Source organism: Hemiscyllium ocellatum, assembly GCF_020745735.1.
Source record: "Hemiscyllium ocellatum isolate sHemOce1 chromosome 27 unlocalized genomic scaffold, sHemOce1.pat.X.cur. SUPER_27_unloc_12, whole genome shotgun sequence".
Lineage (NCBI taxonomy): Eukaryota > Metazoa > Chordata > Chondrichthyes > Orectolobiformes > Hemiscylliidae > Hemiscyllium > Hemiscyllium ocellatum.
In genome coordinates, this window is record NW_026867479.1 from 612026 (window position 1) to 637562 (window position 25537).

The window sequence follows — 25537 nt, forward strand, 5'->3', positions numbered from 1 at the left end:
TTTCCAGGCTTCTCCGCAGTTCTGGTATCCTTTTAGCTCCCTGTTTCTGATGAACAATTGAAACTGTGATCACACTCAGGAAACGTGAACAGTCTAATGTTTCTTCATCTGTGTAACTGGTTACAGCTCCTTCCCACAGACTGCTCACTGGGCACACTCTCTCCCAACGAGGAGAAAAGAGAGACAAACGTTGAGGAGTCCGACAAAATGCGGAAGCAATAAAATGTCGAAATCTGTCAGAAACACCAACATCCCAAAGAGCATACTACGCATGTTTGACGGTGTCAGCAATGCAGTGCGCATGTTTGTCGGTGTCAGCAAACATATGGGCATGCTCGTCACTGTGCGTTAAAAAAGGCGCGCGACCTTTTTGATTGTCCAATAGGGAGCCCCGGAGGACCGGAAGGACATTGATCCTCCTGCCAATCAGGGTCACTCCATTGCCTGAATGCGGAAGTTGTGCGTGTATGAAACGAACAGCTAGAAGAGTTGGTGGAGGCTGGTACGATTATATTTAAAATGCATCTGGCTGGGTACATGAATCGGGATGGTTTGGAGTCGTGTGGGTCACGTGCTGCCAAACGGGACGAGACTAATTTCAGATATGTGGTCGTCACAGACAAGTTGAGCCGTAAGGTCTGTTTCCATGCTGTGAAAGCAGAAGTGTGGTTGTGAAGACTGGACTTTCTGAGCAGCTTTCAAAGATGTTTTGCCCTTACTGGGAGCAGAAGAATACAATGAAGTTTTGCATTTGTGAGAGAGCAACTGAGAAAGGGAGTACATCTGGGTTTTTGGTGGAAAATGGGAATTCTTTGCACTGTAGGGATGAAGCCCAAACCTATCCAGTTATTTCAGCTCGTGGGTGAGACTTGGCAGTTCATGCAGGCAGTCAATCCAAGTAATGTTTTATAAATTCCTGCTTTGGAAATAGAACCAGTCTGATTCAAGATTGGGATACAGACAGACTCTGACCTCACACTTTTAATGCATTGTCTGAGCTGCGATGACACCTTTTTGTTATAAAACCTTAAGACACTTTCTCGAAATAACTTTCAGGAAGTTCTGGGATTTACATATTAATGATATCTGCAGACCACTCTGAAAGATGAAAGGCTTAACAATCCAAATTCGTTCAATATATCAGTGGCAGGACATTCTCCATAACCAGGGGTAAAAAGTGAGGTCTGCAGATGCTGGAGATCAGAGCTGAAAATGTGTTGCTGCTTAAAGCACAACAGGTTAGACAGCATCCAAGGAACAGGAAATTTGACGTTTCGGGCCAGAGCCCTTCATCAGGAATCTCCATAACCACCAAATGCTGGTCCTTCCAAATAAACCTGTTGGACAATAACCTGGGTGTGTGTGATTTTTTTTTAAACTTTGTACAGGTTAGGGTGGATTGACCATGCTAAAGTGCTCACTGTGTCCAGGGAGGTGCAGGTTTGTGTCAATTGGCTGTGCTAAATTACACATAGTGTCCAGGAACAGATTTGTTATGCTAAATTACCTGTAGTGCCCAGGAATGTGCAGGTTAGGGTTAATTGGCCAGGCTAACTTATCCAGAGTGAAGATCTAAACCCCTCTTAAGGAGCCTTTTGGTTTGAGATCAGTCTAACGAATCAATGGAATTCTGTCCAGCAACACAGCGGTTAAAGTTTCTGTGTTCCATGGTGAAGTCGTGCAATTACATTCAAAAATTACACATTATTTATTTAAGTTTTTTTTAAGACACAGTACAGCCTTAATTACAAGAAAATACCAATCAAATGTAATAAGATGACATGATTTACAGCAGGTTAATCCAATGATATTTCCTGGGAAAGGAGTCTTAATTACGTAAATCATCATGCCATGGTAGCAGCTCAAGGTTCGCTCGAATGGTCAATTAATGTGTCAGTATTCATTTTAAGCAAACTCCATTGTCTTCTTATCTTTGGATTTTAGCTTAATTCTGCAAAACAGCAGGACATGTTCAGAGTTCAATCATTATTCTCAGCCATTTTGTTGCATTATTTTAAATTGAAAAGCCATTTTGTGGTTAGTAAAAATCTACATATACTTGTTGCGTCTGACAATAACCTAAATTCAAATTTTAGATCCTCACCTGAAGCATCAGAGTCTGAGAGGTGATCTTATAGACGTTTGTAAGAGGCATGGATATGGTGAGTACCTAAGGTCTTTTGCCCAGGATAAGGGAGTCCAAAGCTCGAGGCCATATGTTTTGAGGTGAGAGGGGAAGGATTTCAAAGGGACCTGAGGGGCAACTTCATGCAGAGAGTGGTGCATGTATGGAATGAGTTGCCAGAGGGAGTGGTTGCAGCTGGTTCAATTACAACATTTGAAAAGCACTGGATGGGGATATGAATAGGAAGGGTTCAGAGGGATATGGGCCACATGCAGACAAATGAGACTAGATTAGCTTTGGATATCTGATCAGATGAATTGGACCAAAGGGTCTGTTTCTGTGCTGTATGACACTAATCGTCTTTGGAGAAAGCAGAAGTGTGGTTGTGAAGATTGGACTTTCAGAGCAGCTTTCAAAGATGTTTTGCCCTTAATGGGAGCACAAGAAGTTACAATGAAATCTTGCATTTGTGAGATAGCAACTAAGTGAGTGAGTACATCCCAGATTTTGGTGGAAAGTGGGAATTCATTTCACTGTGGGGATAAAGCTGTACCCTATCCAGTCATTTCTGCTGGTGGGTGAGACCAGACCTCAAGACTAGGGGGAGTAGATTTAGGACAGAGATGATGAGGAGAAAGTGAGGACTTTGGCTTTGCCTGGAGTGTAGTGAATCTATGGAATTCTCTTCATTTAAGTATATTTAAAATGGGTTTTTGAATGGCTGGGGAATTAAGGGTAGTTGGGGCAATGCTGCTAGCAGGAGCTGAGACGATGGATAGATCGGCCATGATCGCAGTGAAGAACGGGGCAGGCTAGATGGGCCAAATGGCTGACTCCTGCTTTTATTACTGTGAAACTATTACCCATAGCTAACCCACCTAATCTGCACATCACAGAGCACTATGGGTAATTTAGCATAGCAAATCCAACCGAAGCCACACAACACTGAATACTGGGTAATTTAACATGGTCAAGCCACCCTAACCTGGACAACGTTAAACATCACAACACCAGGTTTGTGCCCAACAGGTTTAGTTGGAAGTACTCGCTTTCAGAGCACTGCTCCATCATCAGGTGGTTGTGGAGTACAAGATCATATGGAAAAAGATTAAAGTGTCCTGCCACTGAAATGATATATTGAACAAACCTGGATTGTTACCTCTTTCATCTTTTACAGTGGGTTGCAACTATCATCCATATGTAAATCTCGATAACATAAGGTTTATAACAAAAGGTAACAACATCTGGGTGGCATGATGGCTCAGTGGTTCTTAATTCTGCCTCAGTGCTTGGGACCCAGGTTCAATTCCAGCCACTGGCCATAGTCTGTGGAGTTTGCACATTCTCTCCGTGTCTGCATGAGATTTCTCCAGTTGCTCCGGTTTCCTCCCACAATCCAAAAATATGCAGGTTAGGTGAATTGGCCATGCTTAAATTGCCCATAGTGTTATACCCATTGGTCAGGGGTAAATATGGGGAATGGGGCTTGGTGGGTTACTCTTTGGAGGGTTGGTGTGGATCTGTTGGGCCGAAGGGCCTGTTTCCGTACTGTACAGAATCTAATCCAATCTCTGCTCAGGCAATGTGTTAAGTGTGAGGTAAGAGTCTGTCTTTATCCCCATCTTGAATCTGACTAGTTCTGTTTCTAAAGTAGAAATTTATAAAATACAACATGTTCTGACAGCTTGTAGATTATGCATTTTTGAGCAAAATAGAATTTATCTGAAAATATAATTCTGCAAATGCAAATTCACCCCCATGGACCTGTGTGTGCTTACATGCATGAGACAGCAAAAAAGTTTATTTCCATGCTGTGTATCTCTGCCTATTTGATAACAGATGCTTTATTTCTGTTGGTGTAAATGTTGTTGTAAGTCATAGCTGGGTACTAATAGTTAGATATAAGGCAAAGAGAATTCCTCAAGTAGGGCACTATCAGAATCCTGGGAGATCCCTATTTCTGGTTTACTTCCTAATGAACAAACATTAAGCATGAGCACCTATTTATTTCTAATTTTTTGTTTCACTTTTCTTGTTTAATTCCCTGGTACGACTACACTGTCTGGTCGGTTGTCAGGCTGGGAGATAGTGGATTGGGTTTCGATTGACTGAATATTGTATTGTCCTGGAAGGTGTAAAGGATGTGGGGGGTTGGGGAATCAAAACTTCAGAAATCCAGCAGAGCTGAGAACAGACCAACATCTTACTCCGTGGGAACAGGGAGATCAACAGAGGCCAGAGAAACCAGGACCTGAAATCCGACCTGACACAGGATTACTGTGATCAGTGTTTTGATTAGCAAGGCCAACCCTCTTCGGGCATAAGCCCTTCTTCAGGAATGAGGAAAGTTTATCTGAGCCTGCTGGACACAAGGTAGGGAGGAGGGACTTGGGGGAGGGGTGTTGGAAATGCGATAGGTGGAAGGAGGTCAAGGTGAGGGTGATAGGCCGGAGCTTCCTGTTTGACTACCCCCTCGATATTCAAAATCCAATCCTTATCGGCCTGAAGCCATGTCTATGTAAGGAGTCTCCGGTCATAATTATTCTCTTCAATGTGTGCAGTCAATTCATTCACTTTTGTAACAGTGCAGCACACATGCAGACACGCTGTTTTCGGTTTAACTTTTTATGATCTTTGCAATCCAGTTTTGATTGCTGGTACGTTTACTGTCCTTGTCTCTTTCCATCATTCTGTGATGTTCATTTCCCACATCACTACATTGCTCACTGGCCTTGATTGGGATTGGCCGTGCGAAATTACCCATAGTGCCCAGGGATGTGCAGGTCAGGTGTATTTGTCAGGGTAATGTAGAGCGGGATGGGTGGGTTCCCCTTCAGAGGGTCGGTGTGGACTCGTTGGGCCGAGTGGCCTGCTCCCACACTGTGAGGATTTTCTGTAGCTCATGGACAACGCGGAAGTGACTCTGAATGAAAATCCCTCTGTCTGGGCAAATCCTGGGGAGGGAAAATCTGTTCACTTGTAGCAACGGGAGTGAATCCAGGGAGGGAGCAGACTCTGTCAACTCAGGTATAGGACTTAATTACCAGGTGAGGAGGACAGAGATTGGGAGGAGGAGATATCTTTCCTGTTTTCCTTTTCAAAATGCACCCGATTTCCACAAGTAAATGCAACAGCACGTGCAGCTTCAAGCCGGCTGTGCATCCTGTGTTCTTCCTCTGCCTTGCCTCCAGCACTTTTGGCTTCCTTTCCCTTCTCCCCTTCCCCCCCCCCCCAACCACCCGGTGTTGATACCTCAATGTTTTCTTTTGTGGGTTTTGAAAACTTTCCCAATCGTCTGAGTACAGGATTTGGGAGATTACGTTGGAGCTGTCCAGGATATTGGTTAGGCCACATTTGGAATATTGTGTGCAGTACTGGTCTGTCTGCTGTAGGAAGGATGTCATAGAGTCATGGATGTTGTGAAACTTGAAAGGGTTCAGAAAAGATTGGCAAGGATGTTGTCAGGGTTTGAGCTGAACAGGATGGGGCTGTTTTCCCTTGAGTACCAGAGGCTGAGGGGTGACCCTACAGATTACTGTAAAATCATGAGTGGCATGGATAGGATAAATAGACAAGGCATTTCCCTGGAATGGGGGAGTCCAGAACTAGAGGGTAATAGGTTTAGGGTTGGGGGGAGATTTAAAAGGGCCCTAAGGGGCTACTCTTATATTCAGAGGGCGGTGTTTTTAACGAATGAGCTGCCAGAGGAAGTGGTGGTGGCATTTAAAAGGCATCTCGTTGGGTATATGAATAGAAAGGGTTTAGAGGGATATGGGCCATGTGCTGTCAAATGGGACTAGATTGATTTAGGATATCTGATTGGCATGGATGAGTTGGACCGAAGGGACTATTTCTGTGCTGTACACCTGGTAGACAATGGTCCTCAAAATTCTGTTCCCAATAGGCTCTCCCTTAGCTCTATTGCACATGATAGCCAACCCAATTTAGTCCCAGCTGCCAGCACCCGGCCCATATAGGGGCCAAGTGATGGCAAACGTGACTAGATTAATTTAGGATATCTGGTCAACTCGGACAGATTGAGCTAAAGGGTCTGGTTCTGTGCTGTGTGACTCTAATTGTCTTCAGTGAAAGTAGAAGTGTGGTTGTGAAGGCTGGACTTTCAGAGCATGTTTTGCCCTGACTGGAAGCAGCTGAAAATGTGTTGCTGGAAAAGCACAGCAGGTCAGACAGCATCCAAGGAGCAGGAGAATCGACGTTTCAGGCGTGAGCCCTGAAGAGCCCTGCAGTCCTCACTTTCTCCTGACTGGAAATAGAAGAGTTTGACTGAAGTGTATTGGTGTTAATGCCTTGATGTCTCAATTTGCTCCCACCTTCCTGGGGTCGTTAACCATTTTGTGTCTGGTCCTTCCTCAAGAAGCTACATTGCAGGTTCACCCTGAATTGACTTTTTTTTTGCTTCCCAAAATCAGACCTGCTCACTCTCAGCAGGATCCCAGTGTTGTGAAAGATATTAACTTTTAGGTGGAGGCATCAAAAATTCAGAGAGATGTCAGTCTTGATGTTTTTGCTTTTTCTGTCCCTGTAAGATCCTGAAACAGCACCTTCAGGGGAATTAGTTAGAGCGGAGTGGGAACAGAGGGGAAGGGAGAGTGGGATGGTGCTTTCAATTTTGTGGAACAGCAAAAGAATATTCCACAGAAAGTAGAATTGCTTGTTCTGAATTTCTACCCTGCACTGATAGTGATGAGCTGCAAATGTGTTGCTTGTCAAAGCACAGCAGGCCAGGCAGCATCTCAGGAATAGAGAATTCGACGTTTCGAGCATAAGCCCTTCTGAAGGGCTTATGCTCGAAACGTCGAATTCTCTATTCCTGAGATGCTGCCTGGCCTGCTGTGCTTTGACCAGCAACACATTTGCAGCTGTGATCTCCAGCATCTGCAGACCTCATTTTTTACTGATAGTGATGAGTTTTGTAATCTCTTTTTGCAGAGTATTTGAAAATCTGAAGACTGAAGTTTCAAAATCAACGGATAAAGGGCTTATGCCTGAAATATTGACTCTCCTGCTCCTCGGCAGCTGCCTGACCTGCTGTACTTTTCCAGCGCCACATTTTTTTTGACTGACTCTCCAGTGTCTGCAGTCCTCACTTTGATGTCAATGTCTGACAGTCACTCAATCCATCAGGACAGCAACTGTTTTTGACTGTGATTTCTGTGAGAGGGATCAGTGCTTTTTGGTTCCTGTTTGAGTATGTTTTCAGCATCAGTGGGACTGGACGAGAGACCCCACTATTGCAGTGCACTGTGCATGGAGCCTGAAACAGTTATACGGCCTGGGAAGGGGATTTCACGGCAGGGAGGGGCTCTACACATGTTTGTGAGCAGCTGAAGCTGTAGCCATGTAGAAACCTGAGGAATCCCGCCCTGTGGAGAAACCGTGGAAGTGTGGGGACTGTGGGAAAGGCTTCCGTGTCCCATCTACCCTGGAGACTCATTGGCGCAGTCACACCGGGGAGAAGCCATTCCCCTGCACCGACTGCGGGAAGGCCTTGAGACATTCCTCCCACCAGCTGGGCCACACGGTGGGGGAGGGGGTGGTGGGGAGTGGAAAAACCCTTCAGCTGCCCAGAGTGCAGGAAGGCCTTCATGTTTTTCTCTGCCCTGTTGGCCCACCGGCGGGTCCACACGGGGGAAACGCCCTTCAGCTGCCCCAGACGTGGGAAGGCCTTCAGTGATTCCTCCACCCTGCTGAGGCACCAGTGGGTCCACATGAGGGAGAGGCCGTTCACCTGCTCTCAGTGCGGGAAGGGCTTCACCTACTCCTCCCACCTGTGGAAGCACCAGCGAGTTCACGTGCCATCGCAGGGGGATTGAAGGAGTGACGGCCGAGTCCCATTATCGATTGGACTATCAACCTGGATCCGGGGACTCCCGGGTTCGAATCCCGCCATGACAGATGGCAGAATTGGTATTCAGTCAGAAATGTGGAGTTTGGAATCTTAACGATGAGACTGTTTCAGGGAGGGGGTGGTGCAGGGGGGAAAGCCCCCATCTGATTCCCTCTCTCCCTTGTTAGGGAAGGGAACCGCCATTGTGGGAAAGGATTCACTCAGTCGTTCCAGCTGCATCCTTTACCCGGTCTGGCCTACACGTGACTCCAGACCCACAGCAGTCTGGTTGACTCTACACTGCCCTCCCTTCACTGGCAAAGGAGCGGGGAGAAACTTACTTGGAGACAGGGTATGGGTTGAAATTGCTGAGTGAGGCAATACTTCCTCCGGGTTACGGCTGTACCAAGGATCCAATTACAAAGGGACAACTTGGTGCTGGCCAATAGTAAAGACAGTGAGGGAGGGACAGGGGAGGTGTGGCGTGTGCACTTTCACCTTGAGCTGTTCAAAAAGCAACTTCTTTTTCTCTGCCTTTTTGCTGGGGGGATCTGAAGCTGTAACAAAGTTGGGTTGCAATAAAGGTTACCTGAACTTACCCCCTGGCTCAGACTCTCATTGAAAGCTTTGAGCTCCAAGAGGTTTTTGTTTTAAAGCTGCTCATTTCTTTCAGCCTCCTGCACTAAGTTTAGAACATAGAACAATCCAGTGCAGAACAGGCCTTTCGGCCCTTGATGTTGCGCTGACCTGTGAACTATTCTCAGCTCGTTCCCCTACACTATCCCAAAATCATCCATGCGCTTATCTAAGGATTGTTTAAATCTCCCTAATGTGCCTGAGTTGACTACCTTAGCAGGTAGGGCATTCCACGCCCTTACCACTCTCTGTGTAGAAAACTTGCCTGTGACATCTGCCTTAAAGCTATCACCCCTCAATTTGTAGTTATGCCCTCTCTTGAATAAGGGCACAACATTTGCAATCCTCCAGTACTAAACCCGTCGATAATGATGACTCAAATATCAAAGCCAAAGGCTCTGCTATCTCCTCCCTCACTTCCCAGAGAATCCTCGGATAAATCCCATCCAGCCCAGGGGACTTGTCTACTTTCACTCCTTCTTGAATTGATAACACCTGTGCATAACTAACCTCGATCCTTTCGAGTCTAATATCTAGTACCTTGTTCTTTTCCTGAGTGAACACCAATAAGAAATGTTCATTTAGCACCTCTCCGATCTCTACAGTGTCCGCACTCAACTTCCCACTTCTGTCTTTGACTGGCCCTATTCCTACCCTAATCATCCTTTTATTCCTCACATACCTATAGAAAGCTTTAGGATTCTCCTTTATTTTATTTGCTAAAGACTGCTCGTGTCCTCTCTTTGCTCTTCGTAACTCTCTTTCAATCCTTCCTCGGTGATCTGTAATTCTCTATCACCTCATCTGTACCATCTTGCCTCATCAACACATAAGCCTCATGGAACAGCATCATAAGACACAGAACTTATATCAAAAGATCAGTGTCATGCAATTGATAGAATATATTGAACAAACTGAGATAGTCTTCATCTCTTAGAATGGGTGCGGGCTTTGGTTCATTAATATGTAACAGTGTTTTTGAGATGACTTAAGGTTTTATATAAAAAAATACATCTCCGCTCAGACAATGCAATGAAGGTGTGAGATTTGAGTCTGTTCGTATTCCAACCTTGAATCAGATTTGTTCTGTTTCCAAAGTCGGAATTTGTAAAATATTAGATGCATTGACTGCCTGCAGTTTGTGTGCTTTTTGAACAAAATTGAATGTATCTGCAAATATAATTTTGTCAATACAATTTCACCCCAAAGAGTAGTGTGTGTGTGTGTGTGCCTGAAAGAGTGTGCATGTGAGTTTGTGTGTGATTGTGCACAGAAGTGTGTGTGTGTGTGTGTATTCTTGGAAAGTGAGAGTGTGATGGAGTATGAGGCTGTGAGTGTGAGAGAGTGTTGAGGGGTGTGTGTCTGTCTGAGAGGTAGAGTATGTGTGTGAGAGAGAGGCTTAATCAAAGCAAGGGGTTGCATTTTGCTAAAACAAGGACTTGTACAGTTGGGACATGAGTCGTGTTAGAGAACACAGACATGGGGTGAGGAGCAGAGGTGGGGGCTGTTCAGGTACATAGTTCTTTGGAAGTTGCATCACTACTCGACAGGGTGGTTAAGGCGGCATTTCGCAACATTGCCTTCATTGTTCACACCATTGAGTATAGGGGTTGGGACATCATGTTGAGGTTGTACAGGATGTTAGTGAGGCCACTTTCAGAGTATTGAGTACAGTTCTGGTGGCCCTATAATAGGATAATACTATTAGAGAGGGTTTAATAAAGATTTAACAGGATGTTGTAAGGACTGGAGGGTTTGAGTTATAAGGAGAGGCTGGGACTTTATTCACTGGAGCACAGGAGGTTGGGGGGCTGGTGACCTCATTGCGATTAATAAAACCATGAGGAGTGGAGGTAAGGTGAATAGCAAATGGCTCTTGCTTAGCGTAGGGGAACTCAAAACTAGGGGGCATTTTTTTAAATGTGAGGAGAGAGATTTAAAAGGAAGCGGAGGGGCAACATTTTGAAAAAGGGTGATTTGCATGTGGAATGAACTTACTGAGGATGTGGCCGATGCAGGTACAGTGACAACAGTGATACAGCATTTGGATGGGAACATGATTAGAAAGGTTTAGAGGGAAATGGGCCAAATGCAGGCAAGTGGGACTGGTTTAGTTTGCAATCCTGGTCGGCATGGACGGATTGGACCGAAGTGTCTGTGTCTGTGCTGTATACCTCTATTGAAACTAATAGAATTCTGAAAGGGGCTTGACAGGATAGATGCAGATAAAATGCTCCTTTGTGGGGAGGGTCATCGAATTCCGACAATGTAGAAGCAGGCCATTCAGCCCATCTATTTCACTCTGGCCCTCTGAACAGTAACCCACCCATACCCAACCCCTGACTCCGTATTTCCCATGGCCAATCCACCCTAACCTGTACATCCCTGGTCACTATGGGTAATTTAGTACGGCCAATTCTCCCTAACCTACACTCTAATCAATAAATTACCTTCTCAAGAATGTAATTTAAATGCAGAGCATTTCTAAGAAAAATGTCAGTCAGACTCAACATTGGGACACAGACAGAATTCACACCTATTGTCTCTACTTATAAACAGGGCAACGTCTCTTTGAAATGTAGATTCATTTAGATATAACTGCGTCACTTTACATATTAAGATATCCCTTTGAATGTGCCACATCCCTTTGAAATGTAATCTCGACCATTTGCATCTCTTTATTTGCAGGTATACCCGTTAAAATGTCCATGTCCCTTTAAAATGCAGATTTCCCTCTTTAGATATGAGGCCGTTCCGTTAGATGTCGGAATATCTGTTTAAATGGAGCCGTGAGCTTTCCCAATGTAGACAGGGCTCCTCGAAACGTGGCAGTGTCCCCCCTGCAGCTGCAGAGCGAGACAGGAGAGTTTGTTTTTGTGAATGAGCAGTTGTAGCGCGAGGTGGCTGTTGCTTGGTGACGGTGAGGCTCCCCGGCCCCGCCCATCCCCCCCGTGCAGACGTCACGCGGGGGCGAAGGCGGTTGGGAGGAGAAGTCGCTCGAGCGGGGAAGCGGCGGCCGTTAGGAAAATGGCGCCGTGCGGCCCGGGGCAGACCCCCGTCACTGGTCACCGCCGCCTTCCTGGTGCAGCTGCTGTGTCACGGCCACACCGGCCGGCTGTACAGCAGGCAGGAGCCGGTGACCATTCTGGAGGCGGATGGGGTTAAGGGCCTGTTTGGGAACTGGTATATGTTCCTCAGTTATTGAAGGGGCAGGACCTGTTGAGAACGGTTAGTAAAGCAGGTTGTGCACTAAGTCTTGTTAACATGGATATGTTCATTGGAAAAGTTGACTTTTTATTATTTGGAGTCATAGAGATGTACAGCACAGAAACAAACCCATTCAGTCCAACCTGTGCACGCCAACCAGATATCCTACATTAATCTAGTCCCCATTGCCAGCACTATATCCCTCTACACCATTCCTATTCATATACCCATCCAGATATCTTTTAAAGGCTGTAATTATACCGGCCTCCACCACTTCCTCTGGCAGCTCATTCCATACACACACCAACCTCTGCAGGGAAACATTGCCCTTCAGGTATCTTTTATATCTTTGTGGCCTCACCCTAAACCTATGTCCTCTAGTTGTGAAGGTCACCCCAACACGGAGGAAAAGACTTAAAAACATTGAGCAGCCAAACAAATGCAAAAGCAATCAAATATCAAGCCACATGGGGGAAAAAATATCGCTCTGCCCTTTTTGATCTCCAATAGACATTTGGAAACTGAAAATCTGTCAACACCAGCATTGCTACAGAGCATATTGTGTACACTCCTTGGTGTCAACAAGCAGGGCACATGTTTGCCAGTGTCACCAAAACATTGGGCGTGTTCCTCGCTGTCAGCAGAAAAGGGGCAAAACCTACTTTTGATGGACAAAAAGGCTCACTGGAGGACCAGAAGGAGACTTGTCCTCCTGCCATTCGGAGCTCCCCTATTGGTGAACGCGGAAGTTGGGCCATGAGGTTCTGAAGTTCCTGGCCCTCCCCTCTCTCAATGAAGATTGAGCTTCACTCAGACTGCAGCTTCCTTCCTCTGTCCAACATCTGTGAGTACAGCATTCTCTTTTCTCACCCCCTTTTCCATTTACGTTTCATTCTGGGGTTCAATTGATGACTTGGAGCAACTGAAAGGAATGGGAGTGAATCCAGTGAGGGGACAGACTCTGGAAAAATTAGTCCAAACCTTTGTCTCAATTGACAAAATAGACAGGCAGGAGACTGGAAGAATGCAGCAAGCCAGGCAGAATCAGTGGGTGGAAGAGTTGAGGTATCTGGTGGAACCCTTGTTCAGGATTGGGGGTGGGTATAGGGAGAGCTGTGGAACAAGGGTGTGCTGGGGGCAGGGTGATGAAGTGAGGATAGGTGGAGACAGGTAAAAGGTACAATAGACAATAGGTACAGGAGTCAGCTCTTCTGCCCTTTGAGCCAGCACCACCATTCATTATGATCGTGGCTGATCATCCTCAATCAGTATCCTGTTCCTGCATTATCCCCATAACCTGGTTGGTGAATGGGAGGAAGGAATCTAGTTGGCAGGGAAGAGTGGAAAGGGCTGGGAAGTGAGTTGGGGGATGGGATGGGATGGGAGATTATTTGAAATTGGAGAACTCAGTGTCGAGTCCTCCGGGCTGTGGACTGCTCAGACAAGATGAGGTTTTGTTCCTCCAATTTGTCAGAAGGGGAGTAGGAACGGGCATTAAAATGGGTGGAGACTGGCAAGTCCGCTCAGCCTCTGTGGACCCGGCTGTGATGCTCGGCAAACCATTCCCCAAGTTTACGCTCGGTCTTCCTGACGTACAGAAGACCATAACTGGCAAAGCACAGTGGGTCGAGCAGTAGGACAGTCGTAGTTTGAGGCACAAGCTCTTCATCAGGAATGATGCGTGGATGTTCAGAGGGGCATCAGCGTCCTTCTGTGCCAGTTGTCAGACAGGTGCAGCAGGCAATGAGCAAGGCAAGTGGCATATTAGCAAGAGGAATTAAGTTCAGAAGTGGGAATGTCTTCCAGCAGTTAGGAGGTCATAGAATATATTCAAGGCTGAGTTTACGTGATTTTTATGTGGATGCTTGTGGGGGAAGGCAAAAAAATGGTTGTAAGACCAGTATCCAGTTTTAAGACAGTTCCAGAGTCAGACAGCACAGAAACAGACCCTTCAGTACAACTAGTCAATGCTGACTATGTTCTCAAACTAAACCAGTCCCACCTGGCAGTGTTTTGGCCCATATCCCTCCAAACCATTCCTATTCATGACGTTACTGTACCTGCATCCACCACATCCTCTAGACATTTAGTCCTCACGTGAACTACTCTGTGTAAAAAAAAAATTGTGCCCTTCAAGTCTTTTTAAAATCGTTCTCCTGTCACCGTCAAAATTTGCTCCCTAATCTTGAAACCCCAACCCTAGGGGAAGGACACCCTTTGTTCACCTCATCTCTCCCCTCATGATTTTATAAACATTGATAAGGTCACATCTCCACTTCCAATGCTCCAGTGAAAAAGTCCCAGCCCATCCACCTAGATGAAGGTAGAATCCTGTCCCTCAGGATTCCCTCCAACAATGTGCCCACCACTGATGTCAGGCACACTGATCTATAGTTCCCTGGCTTGTCCTTACCACCCTTCTTAAACAGTGGCACCACATTAGCCAACCTCCAGTCTTCTGGCACCTCACCTGACATGCACAGTATGCTCTATGGAGATGCTGTTTTTGATGGATTTAAAGTGTCCAAATGCCACAATTTCTCCCCCACTCACTTGACAGAACCGTGCAGGCTCCTCGCTATTTGATGTTCATGTTACTTAGAACCCTCATGATCATATCAATCTCAATGAGGTCACCCCTCAACCTCCTGTGCTCCAGTGAAGACAGCCTCAGCTTCTCCTTATAACTCAAATCCTCCAGTCCTGGCAACATCCTGGTAAATCTTTACTGAACTCTCTGTAATAGTATTCTTCCTATTACAGGGCCACCACAAGCCTTCTCAGTACTCTACAAGTGACTTCACCAACATCCTGTACACCTTCAACATGATGTCCCAACTCCTTTATTCAATGGTGTGAACAATTAAGGTAAGTGTGCTGAATGTTTAACATCAATCTACATTTGTCAATATATCATATCAGTTGCATGACACTGTGACCTTTTGCTCTTAACTCTGCGTCTTATGATCCTGCTACCCGATGAAGAAGCAGCGCACCGAAAGCTAGTGCTTCCAAATAAATCTGTTGGACTATAACCCACTGTTGTGATTTTTCAACCTTGTCCCACCTAGTCCAACAGCAGCACCTCCACCTCCTTTCTAATGAACACAGCCCATACCTCCCAGTGCTGCCAGTAAACTGCCGATGAAATGATGCAGTGCCTGCACTCCTGAAAAGTTTATAATTTCTAACGAAACCAGCTACTCATTCACTGCTCCATCTGATACACGACTTTGGAAACTTAGTGCAGGAGGCTGCAAGAAATGAGCAGCTTTAAAACAAAAACCGCTTGGAGCTTTCAATGAGAGCTTGAGCCCAGCAGTATGTTCTGGTTACCTTTATTGTGGCCCAACATTGTTACAGCTTCACATGCCCCCAGCAAAAGGCAGAGAAAGAGTAGCTGTGTTTTAGACAGCTCAACAACAGGGGGAGGTGCAAGGGGCAGGGCAAGGCCAACAGCAGGCCCCCGCACTACGCCTGCGTTGCCTTGAACAGTTTACAAAAATCCCTTCCCCTTCAGAGACTCCCCACAGTGTGGAAGCTGGCCACTCGACCCAAAGACTACACACCGATCCTCCAAAGGGTAACCCACCATGCAATTCCCCTACCCCTATTGCTCAACATTTACCCCTGACTAATGTACCTAACCTGCACATCCCTGGGCACTATGGGTATTTCAGTACTGTCAATCCACCTGAACCTGGACAACTCGTATATGCCAACCAGATATCCCAACCCAATCTAGTCCCACCTGCCAGCACGGGGCCCATATTCCCCCCAGTTGCCTTTTAAATGTTGCAATTGTATCAGCCTCCACCACTTCCTCTGGCAGCTCATTCCATACATGTACCACCCTCTAAATGAGAAGGTTGCCCCTTAGGTCTCTTTCATATCTTTCCCCTCTCACCCTAAACCTATGCCCTGTAGTTCTGGACTCTCCCATCCCATAGAAAAGACTTTGTCTATCTATCCTATCCATGCCCCTCATGATTTTATAAACCTCTATAAGGTCACCCCTCAGCCTCTGACGCTCCAGGGAAAATAGCCCCAGCCTGTTCAGTCTCTCCCTACAGCTCAAATCCTCCAGTCTTGGCGACATCCTTGTAAATCTTTTTAGATTAGATTAGATTACTTAGTGTGGAAACAGGCCCTTCGGCCCAACAAGTCCACACCGACCTGCCGACGCGTATATCACCCAGACCCATACTCCGGGGGTTTGCAAGGACTGCCACAAACACTACGTAGGACAAACAGGAAGAAAGTTAGCCACCAGGATACACGCACACCAGCTAGCCACAAAAAGACACGACCTTCTGTCCCTCGTAGCCCAACATATGGATGAAAGAAAACACCACTTCGACTGGGACAACATCTATCCTGGGACAGGCTAAGCAAAGACATGCCAGAGAATTCCTAGAGGCCTGGCACTCCAGTCACAACACCATAAACAAACACATAGATCTAGATACCATCTATCAACCCCTCAGAAAATGAACAGGAAATGACATCACCACAAACCCCAGGAACCCTATCCAGGCCAAACATATAAATCGAAAGCAGGAGACAACAGCTTCGCTTCATTTGGAGGTCGCCACTGATGACGTTCCCGAGCCAGGTAATGAAACGTCTGGATATCAAACCTACAGCTCAGCGAGCAAACCTACACCCTAATCCTCAACCTGAGCTACAAACCTTGCAAAGTAGAATGTATTTGCAAACATCATGCTGCAAATACAAACCCACCCCCATGGATGATCTATCTCGTGTGTGCATGAGATAGAGAAACAGTCTATTTCCGTGCTGTTTATCTCTATTTGATAGCCGTTGCTTTATTTCTGTTGGTGTAAATGTTGTTGTAATTCATAGCTGGATCCTCATAGGTGTAAGGGTGACAGAATTCCTCAAGTAGGGCACTGGAAGATTCCTGGGAGACCCCTATTTCTGGTTTACTTCCTCATGAACAAACATTAAGTACGTGTACCTATTTATTTACGATTTTGTTTTATTTTTCTTGTTTGATTCCCTGCTATGACTACACCTTGTATTAGGATAGTTGACAGGCTGGGAGATTGTGGCTTGGGTCTTGATTGAATATTTTATCATTCCAGAAGTTATAAAAGGCGGGGTCAAAGCTTTAGCAGAAATCCAGCAGAGCTGAGAACAGACTGACATCTTAGTCTGTGGGAACAGGGAGATCAACAGAGGATAGAGAAATCAGGTCCTGAAACCAGACCACCCTGTGATCAGTGCTTTGATTAGAGGCATCCTTCTACATCAGTCAATGCCAGTTGTCAGACAGGTGCAGCAAGGCAAGTGGTATATTAGCAGGCTGAACTGAGATTAGAAGTGGGGATGTCTTCCTGCAGTTAGGGAGTCATTGAATTTATTCAAGGCTGAGTTCATCTGATTTTTGAACAATAAAGTGTGGATTTTTATGTTGTGTGCATGAGGGTTTTTTTGTGGTTTATGGGTTGGATGCAGGTACAGTAAGCACACTTAAAGTGGAAGGAAAGAAAATGGTTTTAAGACCACGACAGAACAGTTACAGTCAGACAGCAAAGAAACAGACTCTTCAGTCCAACTATTTCATGCTGACTATGTTCTCAAACTAAACTAGTGCCACTTGCCAGTGTTTGGCCCATATACCTCCACACCTTCCCTATTCATGTACTTATCCACATGTCTTTTAAACGTTGCATCTGAACATGTATCCACCACTTCCTCTTTACATTCACTCAATACATGAAACACTCTGTTATAAACAAACTTTTCCCAATTCTGTCCATTCCATGGATTCATTCTCTTTCCTTTCAGTTGCTGCAAGTCATAAATTGAAGCCCAGAATGAAATAAATGGAAAAGGAGTTGTGAAGAGAGTACCCTACTCACAGATGGTTGACACAGTAAGGAGGGTGGAGTCTGGAGCAAACCCGAAATGTCGATTTTCCTGCTCCTCGGACGCTGCCTGATCTGCAGTACTTTGCCAGCACCACTCTAATCTTGACCCTGATCTCCAGCATCTGCAGTTCTCACTTTCTCCTGTAAGAAATCAGCAGTTTTAAACCAAAAACCTGTTGCAGTTTAAAGCTCTCATTGAGAGTATGAGCTCAGTGTGAAGTTCAGGTAATCTTTATTGTGACCCAACTTTGTTACAGCTTCAGAATCTCCCAGCAGAAAGGTGTAGAAAAAGTAGCAATTTTTTAAAAACAGCTCAAGGTCAAAGTGCAACTCCTCACTTTCTTCATTATTGGTCACCACTGAGTTGTCCCTTTGTAATTGGATCCTTGGTGTAGCCTTAATACTTGAGGAAGTATTGCCTCACTCAGCAATTTCAACCTGTATCCAAGTAAGTTGGATGAGCAGCATAGAATCAACCAGACTATTGTGGGTCTGGAGTCTCGTGTAGGCCAGAGCGGGTAAAGGATGCAGCTGGGACGACTGCTCTAATAACTGCTCAAGTCTTCCCTCAAAAAGAACTGAGTGAATCAGATGGGGGTTTTCTTCCACCCCCACCCCACCGACAATAGTTTCACCGTTAGATTCTGAACTCCAGATTTCTGACCAAATTCCAATTCCGCCATCTGTTGTGGGAATCGAACTCGGGAGCCACTGGAACTGGGTTGATAGTCCAGTTGGTAAAGGCACTCGGCCGTCTTTCTTTCAATCCTCCTGCAATGCCACGTGATCCCGCTGGTAGGTCAGCAAGGAGGCGGCCTGGGTAAAGACCTTCCCGCACTCGGGACAGCTTCAGGGCCTCTCCCCCATGTGGATCCACTGGTGGGTCTGGAGGTTGGAGGAATCGCTGAAGTCCTTCCTGCAGTCAGGGCAGGGGAACGGCCTCTCCCCAGTGTGACTGCACCAATGAGTCTCCAGGGCAGACGGGAAACAAGCCTTTCCCACAGTCGCCACACTTCCATGGTTTCTCCACGGGGCGGGATTCCTCGGGTTTCTCCATGGCCGAAGCTTCAGCCGCACAAACGCATGTGGAGCTTCTCTCCACCGTGAATTCCTCTTTCCAAACCATAGAGCTGTTACACGCTCCTCACTCAGTGCACTGCAATGGTAGGGTCTCTCATCCAGTCCCACGGATGCTGAAAACGTACCCAAACAGGAACCAAACAGCTTTGCTCCTCACAGAATCATAGTTGCAAACTGTTGCGGTCCCGATGGATTGGATTGAATGACTGTCAGACATGGACGTCAAAGTAAGGACTGCAGACGCTGGAGAGTCAGAGTCAGAAAGTGCAGCGCTGGAAAAGCACAGCAGGTCAGGCAGCATCCGAGGAGCAGGAGAGTCAATGTTTTGGGCATTAGGCCTTCATCTGTTGATTTTGAAACTTCCATCTTCAGATCCTGAAATGTAAAAAGAGATTACAAAAGTCATCACTGTCAGTGCAGGGTAGAAATTCTGAACAAGCAATTCTACTTTCTGCGGAAAGTTCTTTTCTTTTGTTATTTCACAAAATTGAAAGCACCACCCCACTCTCTCTCCCCCTCTGTTCTCACTCTGATCTAACTAATTCCCCTGAAGGTGCTGATGCAGGATCTTCCAGGGGCAGAAAAGCAAAAACGTCAAGACTGACATCTCTCTGAATTTTGGATAACTCCACCTGAAAGTTAATATCTTTCACAACATTGGGATACTGCTGAGAGGTGAGGAGGTCTAATTTTGGGAAGCAAAAAAAAATAATGAGTTTGTGCCAATCCCTTCCCTTCAGAGAATCCCCAGAGTGTGAAAGCAGGCCACTCAGCCCCACAAATCCATACCGACCCTCTAAAGGGTAACAGACCCACACCTATTCCCCTACCCCTATTGCTCAACTTTTACTCCCTGATTAATGCACCTAACCTGCACATCTCTGGGCATGGTCAATCCATCCTAACCTGGACAAAGTTAAAAATCACACCACCAGGTGAGTGTTCAACAGGTTTATTTGGAATGACTCGCTTTCAGAGCGCTGATCCTTCAGGTGGTTGTGGAGAATAAGATCTTAAGACATAACTTATAGAAAAACATTATCGCATTCTGCCACCGAAATGATATATTGAACAAACCTGGACTGTCAAGTCTTTCATCTTTTAGACTGGATTGCAGCTATCATTCACATGTAAATCCCAGACCTTCTTGCAAGGCACCTTATCAAGATAACTCGAGGTTTTATAGCAAAATGTGACATCTCAGTTCACATAATGCATTAAAGGTGTGAGGTCAGAGTCTGTCTGTGTCCCAGTCTTGAGTCAGACTGGTTCTATTTCCAAAGTGTAATATTTTGTAAATTACATGGATTGACTGCATACTGATTGTGTATTTTTTGAGCAAAATAGAATGTATCTGCAAATATCATTCTGCAAATACAAATAGAGCCTTATTTCTGGTTTACTTCCTAATGAATAAACATTAAACGCGAGCACCTATTTATTTCTAATGTTGTTTCATTTTTCTTGTTTGATTCCCTGCTGTGACTACACTGTGCCTGGATGGTTCACAGGCTGGGAGATTGTGCATTGGGACTTGATTGACTGAATGTTTTATTGTCCCAGAAGGTGTAAAGACAGTTGTTGGGGGGGGGGGGGGGGGGGGGGGGGAGAAGGGGGTCAAAGCTTCAACAGAAATCCAGCAGAGCTGAGAACAGACCGACATCCATATGCCTTTTAAATGTTGTAATTGTGCCAGTCTCCACCACTTCCTCTGGCAGTTCATGCCATACATGCACCACCCTCTATGTGAAAAGATTGCCCCTCAGACCCCTGTTAAATCATTATGCTCTCACCTCAAACATATGCCTTCTAGTTTTCTTGGACTCCCCTACCCTGGGGAAAAGACCTTAGGTTTCCGCCCCCCCCTATCCATGCCCATTACAAAGGTCTATAAGTTTACCCCTCAGCCTCTGATGCTCCATGTAAAATATCCCTGGCCTATTCAGCCTCTCCCTATAGCTCAAATCTTTTCTGACTCCTTTCAAAGTTTCATAACATCTTTCCTACAGTAGGGAGACCAGAACTGAACGCAGTATTCCAAAATTGGCTTAACCAACATCCTGGACAGCCACAACATGACCTCCCAACTCATCTACTCGATGCTCTGACCAATAAAGGCCATCCTACCAAATGCCTCATTCATTATCCTGTCTACCTGAGACTCCACTTTCAAGGAACTATGGAACCTGCACTCCAAGGTCTCTTTGTTCTGCAACACTCCCCTTAACTGTGTCAGTCCTGCCTGAATTGCTTGACCAGAATGCAACAACTCGAATTTCTCAAAATTTAATTCCATCCACCACACTTTGGCCCATCCGATCAATTCTAATTTATAGCAAACCCTCTTTTCTCTCTCATTCCCAAGCTGAAAATCTCCATCCCACACACTCTCCCTACATTCTCATTTTGCTGACCCCAATCCCTGCTGTACCTCATCCTGAATGGTCTGGTTCATGCTGATTAAAAGACCCACACTCGGGGGGGGGAAGAGGGTCTAATTGAAACATACATAATCCTGAACAGCCCAGACAGAGTGGATGTTGCGAAGATGTTTCCATTGGTAGGACAGACTCAGACCAGAGGGCAGCGCTTCGAGTAAAGGGAAGTCCTTTTAGAAAGGAGAAACTTCTTCAGCCAGAGAGCGGTGAATCTGTGGAATCTATTTCCATCGAAGGCTGTGGAGGCCAGGTCACTGGGGATATTTAAAACTGAGACAGATAGGTTCTTGAGTATCAAGGGGATCAAGGGTTAAAGGAGAATGGGGTTGAGAAACCTAGCAGCCACGATTGAATGGGGTGATTAGACCTGATGGACTGAATGGCCTAATTTCTGCTCCTCTGACTTAGGGCCTCTTGCTGTCCTGGACACAGAGTGAGAGAGTTGGGAGCAAGACTAGGCCATTCGGTCTTTCGAGTCAGCACCAGCATTGAACAATTCATAACTGGATATGAATATACCTACAGCTGGGTGGATAGGCTGGGACTTTTTTCACTGGAACACATGAGGTTGAGATGTGACCTTAAAAGGAGGTTCATAAAATCATGGAGGGTAGATGAGGTGAACCGCAGGTGTCCTTTCCCTAGGATGGGGGTTTCAAGATTAGGGAGCAAATGAGGAAGGTGAGTGAAGAAAGATTTTCAAAAGACTGGAGTAGCGCCTTTTTTTTGAGAGTAGTTTGTGTGTGGAATCAATGTCCAGACACGGTGGTGGATGTAGGTACAGTAACAAGGTTTAAAAGACATTTGGATAAGTACGTGAATAGGAAAGGTTCAGAGGGATATGGGCCAAATACACACAGGTGGGACTAGTTTAGTTTGTGAACACAGTCAGCACGGTTTAGTTGGACTGAAGGGTCTGTTTCTGTGTTGTCTGACTCTGGAACTGTTCTAAACTGGGCTTAAACCCATTTTCTTGCCTTCCGCAATAAACATCCACTTCTTTCTTGTTCAAAAATCAGATTAACTCAACCTTGAATTTATTCAAATGACCCCCTAACTGCAGCATGACATCCCCATTTCTGAACTCAATTCCTCTTGCTAACACACCACTTGCCTTGCTCATTGCCTGCTGCACCTGCCTGACAACTGGCACAGAAGGACACTGATGCCCCTCTGAACATCCACGCATCATTCCTGATGAAGGGCTTGTGCCCGAAACTTCGACTGTCCTACTGCTCGGATGCACCTTGAATGAATCTACCGTCCCTACCTCTGCTGGCAATGCGTTCCAGGCACCTATCACCCTCTGAGTAACATACTTTCTGTGTGCATCTCCAACATGATGTCCCAACTCCTGAACTCAGCATGTGAACCATGAAGGCAAGTGTGCTGAACACCTTCTTCACCCCCCTCTACCAGTGATGTAACTTTCAAGAACAATGAACCTGAACACCTCCAGGTCTCTGTTCTACAACATGACCCAGGGCCCTACCATTACCTGTTCAACTCTTGCCCTCCTTTATTTTAGCAAATGCAACCCCTCACTTATATCCGTACCTCTCTCATAAACACATGCTCTCTCTCAGACATACACATACACCACCCCCTCAAAACTCTCACCCTCTCGCAGACTCATACTCCATCACAATCACACTTTATCAAGCAGGCACACATGCAAAAACACACTCACGGCGCGCACACACACACACTTCCCTGAAGGGAGTTTCCCTGAAACGTCAATTTTCCTGCTCCTCGGATGCTGCCTGACTTGCTGCTGCACCACACGCTCGATCCTAAGCTTATTACCCTCTACTTCTGGACTGCCCCATCCAAAGGAAAATACCATGTTTTATTTACCCTATCCATGCCCCTCATGATGATATAAAAGTGTATAAGGTCACTCCTCAGACTCTGGCAAGCTATGGAAAAAAGTCCCAACCTGAACTTCTGTCTCTCCTCACCCAGGTAACCAAGACACATACCTGAGGTCCCAAAGTCTGCTCCCTCGCTGGATTCACTCCAGTTGCTACAAGTGAGCCTGCTCCGTCATTCATTAAGATCATGGCTGATCTATCCATCGTTTCATCTTCTCCTCCCTGCACTGTCACAAGGAACCCCTTAATTCCCCAACCTGGCCAAATCCCACCCAACTGTATCTTGAATATACTTAATGAAGCTGCCTCTATTGCTTCCTTAGCCAGAGTATTCCCTAGATTTTGATGAAGGGCTTTTGCCTGAAACATCGATTTTCCTGCTCTCCGGATGCTGCCTGACCTGCTGTGCTTTTCCAGCACCACTCTAATCTAGACTATTCCATAGATTCACGACCCTCTGGGAAAAGCAGTTCCTCCTCATCTCTGTCTGAAAGCTACTCCCTCTAACCTTGAGGCCTCGTCTCACCCACCAGAAATTACTGGACAGGCGAGGGGTTCATCCCCACAGTGCAATGACATTGGGAAGATGTTTCCATTGGTAGGAGAGACTAGGACCAGAGGACACAGCTTTAAGAATAAAGGGAAGACCTTTAGGAACAGAGATAAGCGATGTCTCCTTTTCTGCCGACAGCGAGGAGCATGGACAATGTACTGGTGACACCAGCGAGCAGGTGCGCTGTTGTTCGCACCGAGGAGCAGACACAACGTGCTCTGTGGCGATGCTGGTGTTATTGACAGATGTTAAATGTTCAAATGCCAAGAGGAGAAATAAAGGGGAGAGCCACAGTTCTTTTTCCCCATGTGGCTCAACATTTTATCGCTTTTGTCTGGCTGCTCAACATTTTTTTTAGTGTCTTTTCCCCAGAGTAGGGGTGAGGTTCACAACTACAGGGCATAGGTTTAGGGTGAGAGCAGAAAGATATTAAAGGTACCTAAGGGGCAACTTTTCCATGCTGAGGATGGTGCACGTATGGAATGAGCTGCGAGAGGAAGTAGTGGAGGCCGTATAATTACAGCATTTAAAAGGCATCTGGATGGGTACATGAACCAAGTGCTGACAAATGGGACTAGATTAATTTAGGATATCTGGTTGGCATGGACAGGTTGGACCAAATGGCTGTGTTCATGTGCTGTACATCTTTATGATTCTAAATAATAAAAAGTATATTTTTCCAAATACCAAACTATCTCCAAGTTAACAAGGCTTAGTTCACCACATACTTTACTAACCATTCTCAACAGGTCCTGCCCCTTCAATAACTGAGGAACATATACATGCTGGTGCATAGTATCCTTCACTAGTATTTACACACTACCCTCAGCAATTGCACAAGTAACAGTGAGGGTAAACAGCACAAGGATTAAAAAACAGTGAGGGGTAAACAGCACAAGCGCCAGTAAAAGCAGATGGAAAGTGAGTGTAAAATGTGACTATGACAGGACAGGCCCCACATTCCTTCCCCTCCGTCCCCCCCACAACCTGCCTCACCTTTCACCTCCCGGGCCCAGTACCTTCCAGGTGGCCCCATAGTTGACACAGGGGCCGCCCCACGACCAGTAGAACTCCACCACCCAGGCGGCCGACCAGTTCCCAAGCAGGCCCTTAACCCCATCCGCCTCCAGAATGGTCACCGGCTCCTGCCTGCTGTACAGCCGGCCGGTGTGGCCGTGACACAGCAGCTGCGCCAGGAAGGCGGCGGTGACCAGTGACGGGGGTCTGCCCCGGGCCGCACGGCGCCATTTTCCTAACGGCCGCCGCTTCCCCGCTCGAGCGACTTCTCCTCCCAACCGCCTTCACCCCCGCGTGACGTCTGCACGGGGGGGTGGGCGGGGCCGGGGGAGCCTCACCGTCACCAAGCAACAGCCACCTCGCGCTACAACTGCTCATTCACAAAAACAAACTCTCCTGTCTCGCTCTGCAGCTGCAGGGGGGACACTGCCACGTTTCGAGGAGCCCTGTCTACATTGGGAAAGCTCACGGCTCCATTTAAACAGATATTCCGACATCTAACGGAACGGCCTCATATCTAAAGGGGGAAATCTGCATTTTAAAGGGACATGGACATTTTAACGGTATTTCTGCAAATAAACAGATTTAAATGGACAAGATTATATTTCAAAGGGATGTGGGCACATTCAAAGGGATATATTTATATATAAAGTTACACAGTTATATCTAAATGAATCTACATTTCGAAGAAACGTTGCCCTATTTTTAAGCAGAAATATCCCTTGAAGAGACATACTCACATCTAAAGGGGTAAATATACATTATCGAGGAGCAAGATTGCGCTGAGAGGAACATAACACATTTAAAGGGCTGAGCTACATGTAAAGGGGCATTTTTATATTTAAAAAGATCCATTGAAATC

At 46.1% G+C, this 25537-nt stretch overlaps 1 protein-coding gene and 1 long non-coding RNA gene across 2 annotated transcripts in view; one reads left to right on the top strand and one right to left on the bottom strand.

The window, feature by feature from the left end:
• The window catches only part of LOC132807283 (zinc finger protein 850-like), a 51331-nt gene that overhangs the window by 20109 nt on the left and 5685 nt on the right, over nt 1-25537 (bottom strand). Inside the window, exon 3 of the mRNA XM_060821554.1 lies at nt 25416-25417. Coding sequence (XP_060677537.1) covers nt 25416-25417 — 2 coding nt within the window. The remainder of the gene's footprint in view (nt 1-25415; nt 25418-25537) is intronic.
• Nucleotides 462-8536, top strand: LOC132807284 (uncharacterized). The gene is made up of 3 exons (XR_009641945.1): nt 462-502; nt 2097-2162; nt 7076-8536. It is a non-coding gene; the product is annotated as an uncharacterized LOC132807284 (long non-coding RNA).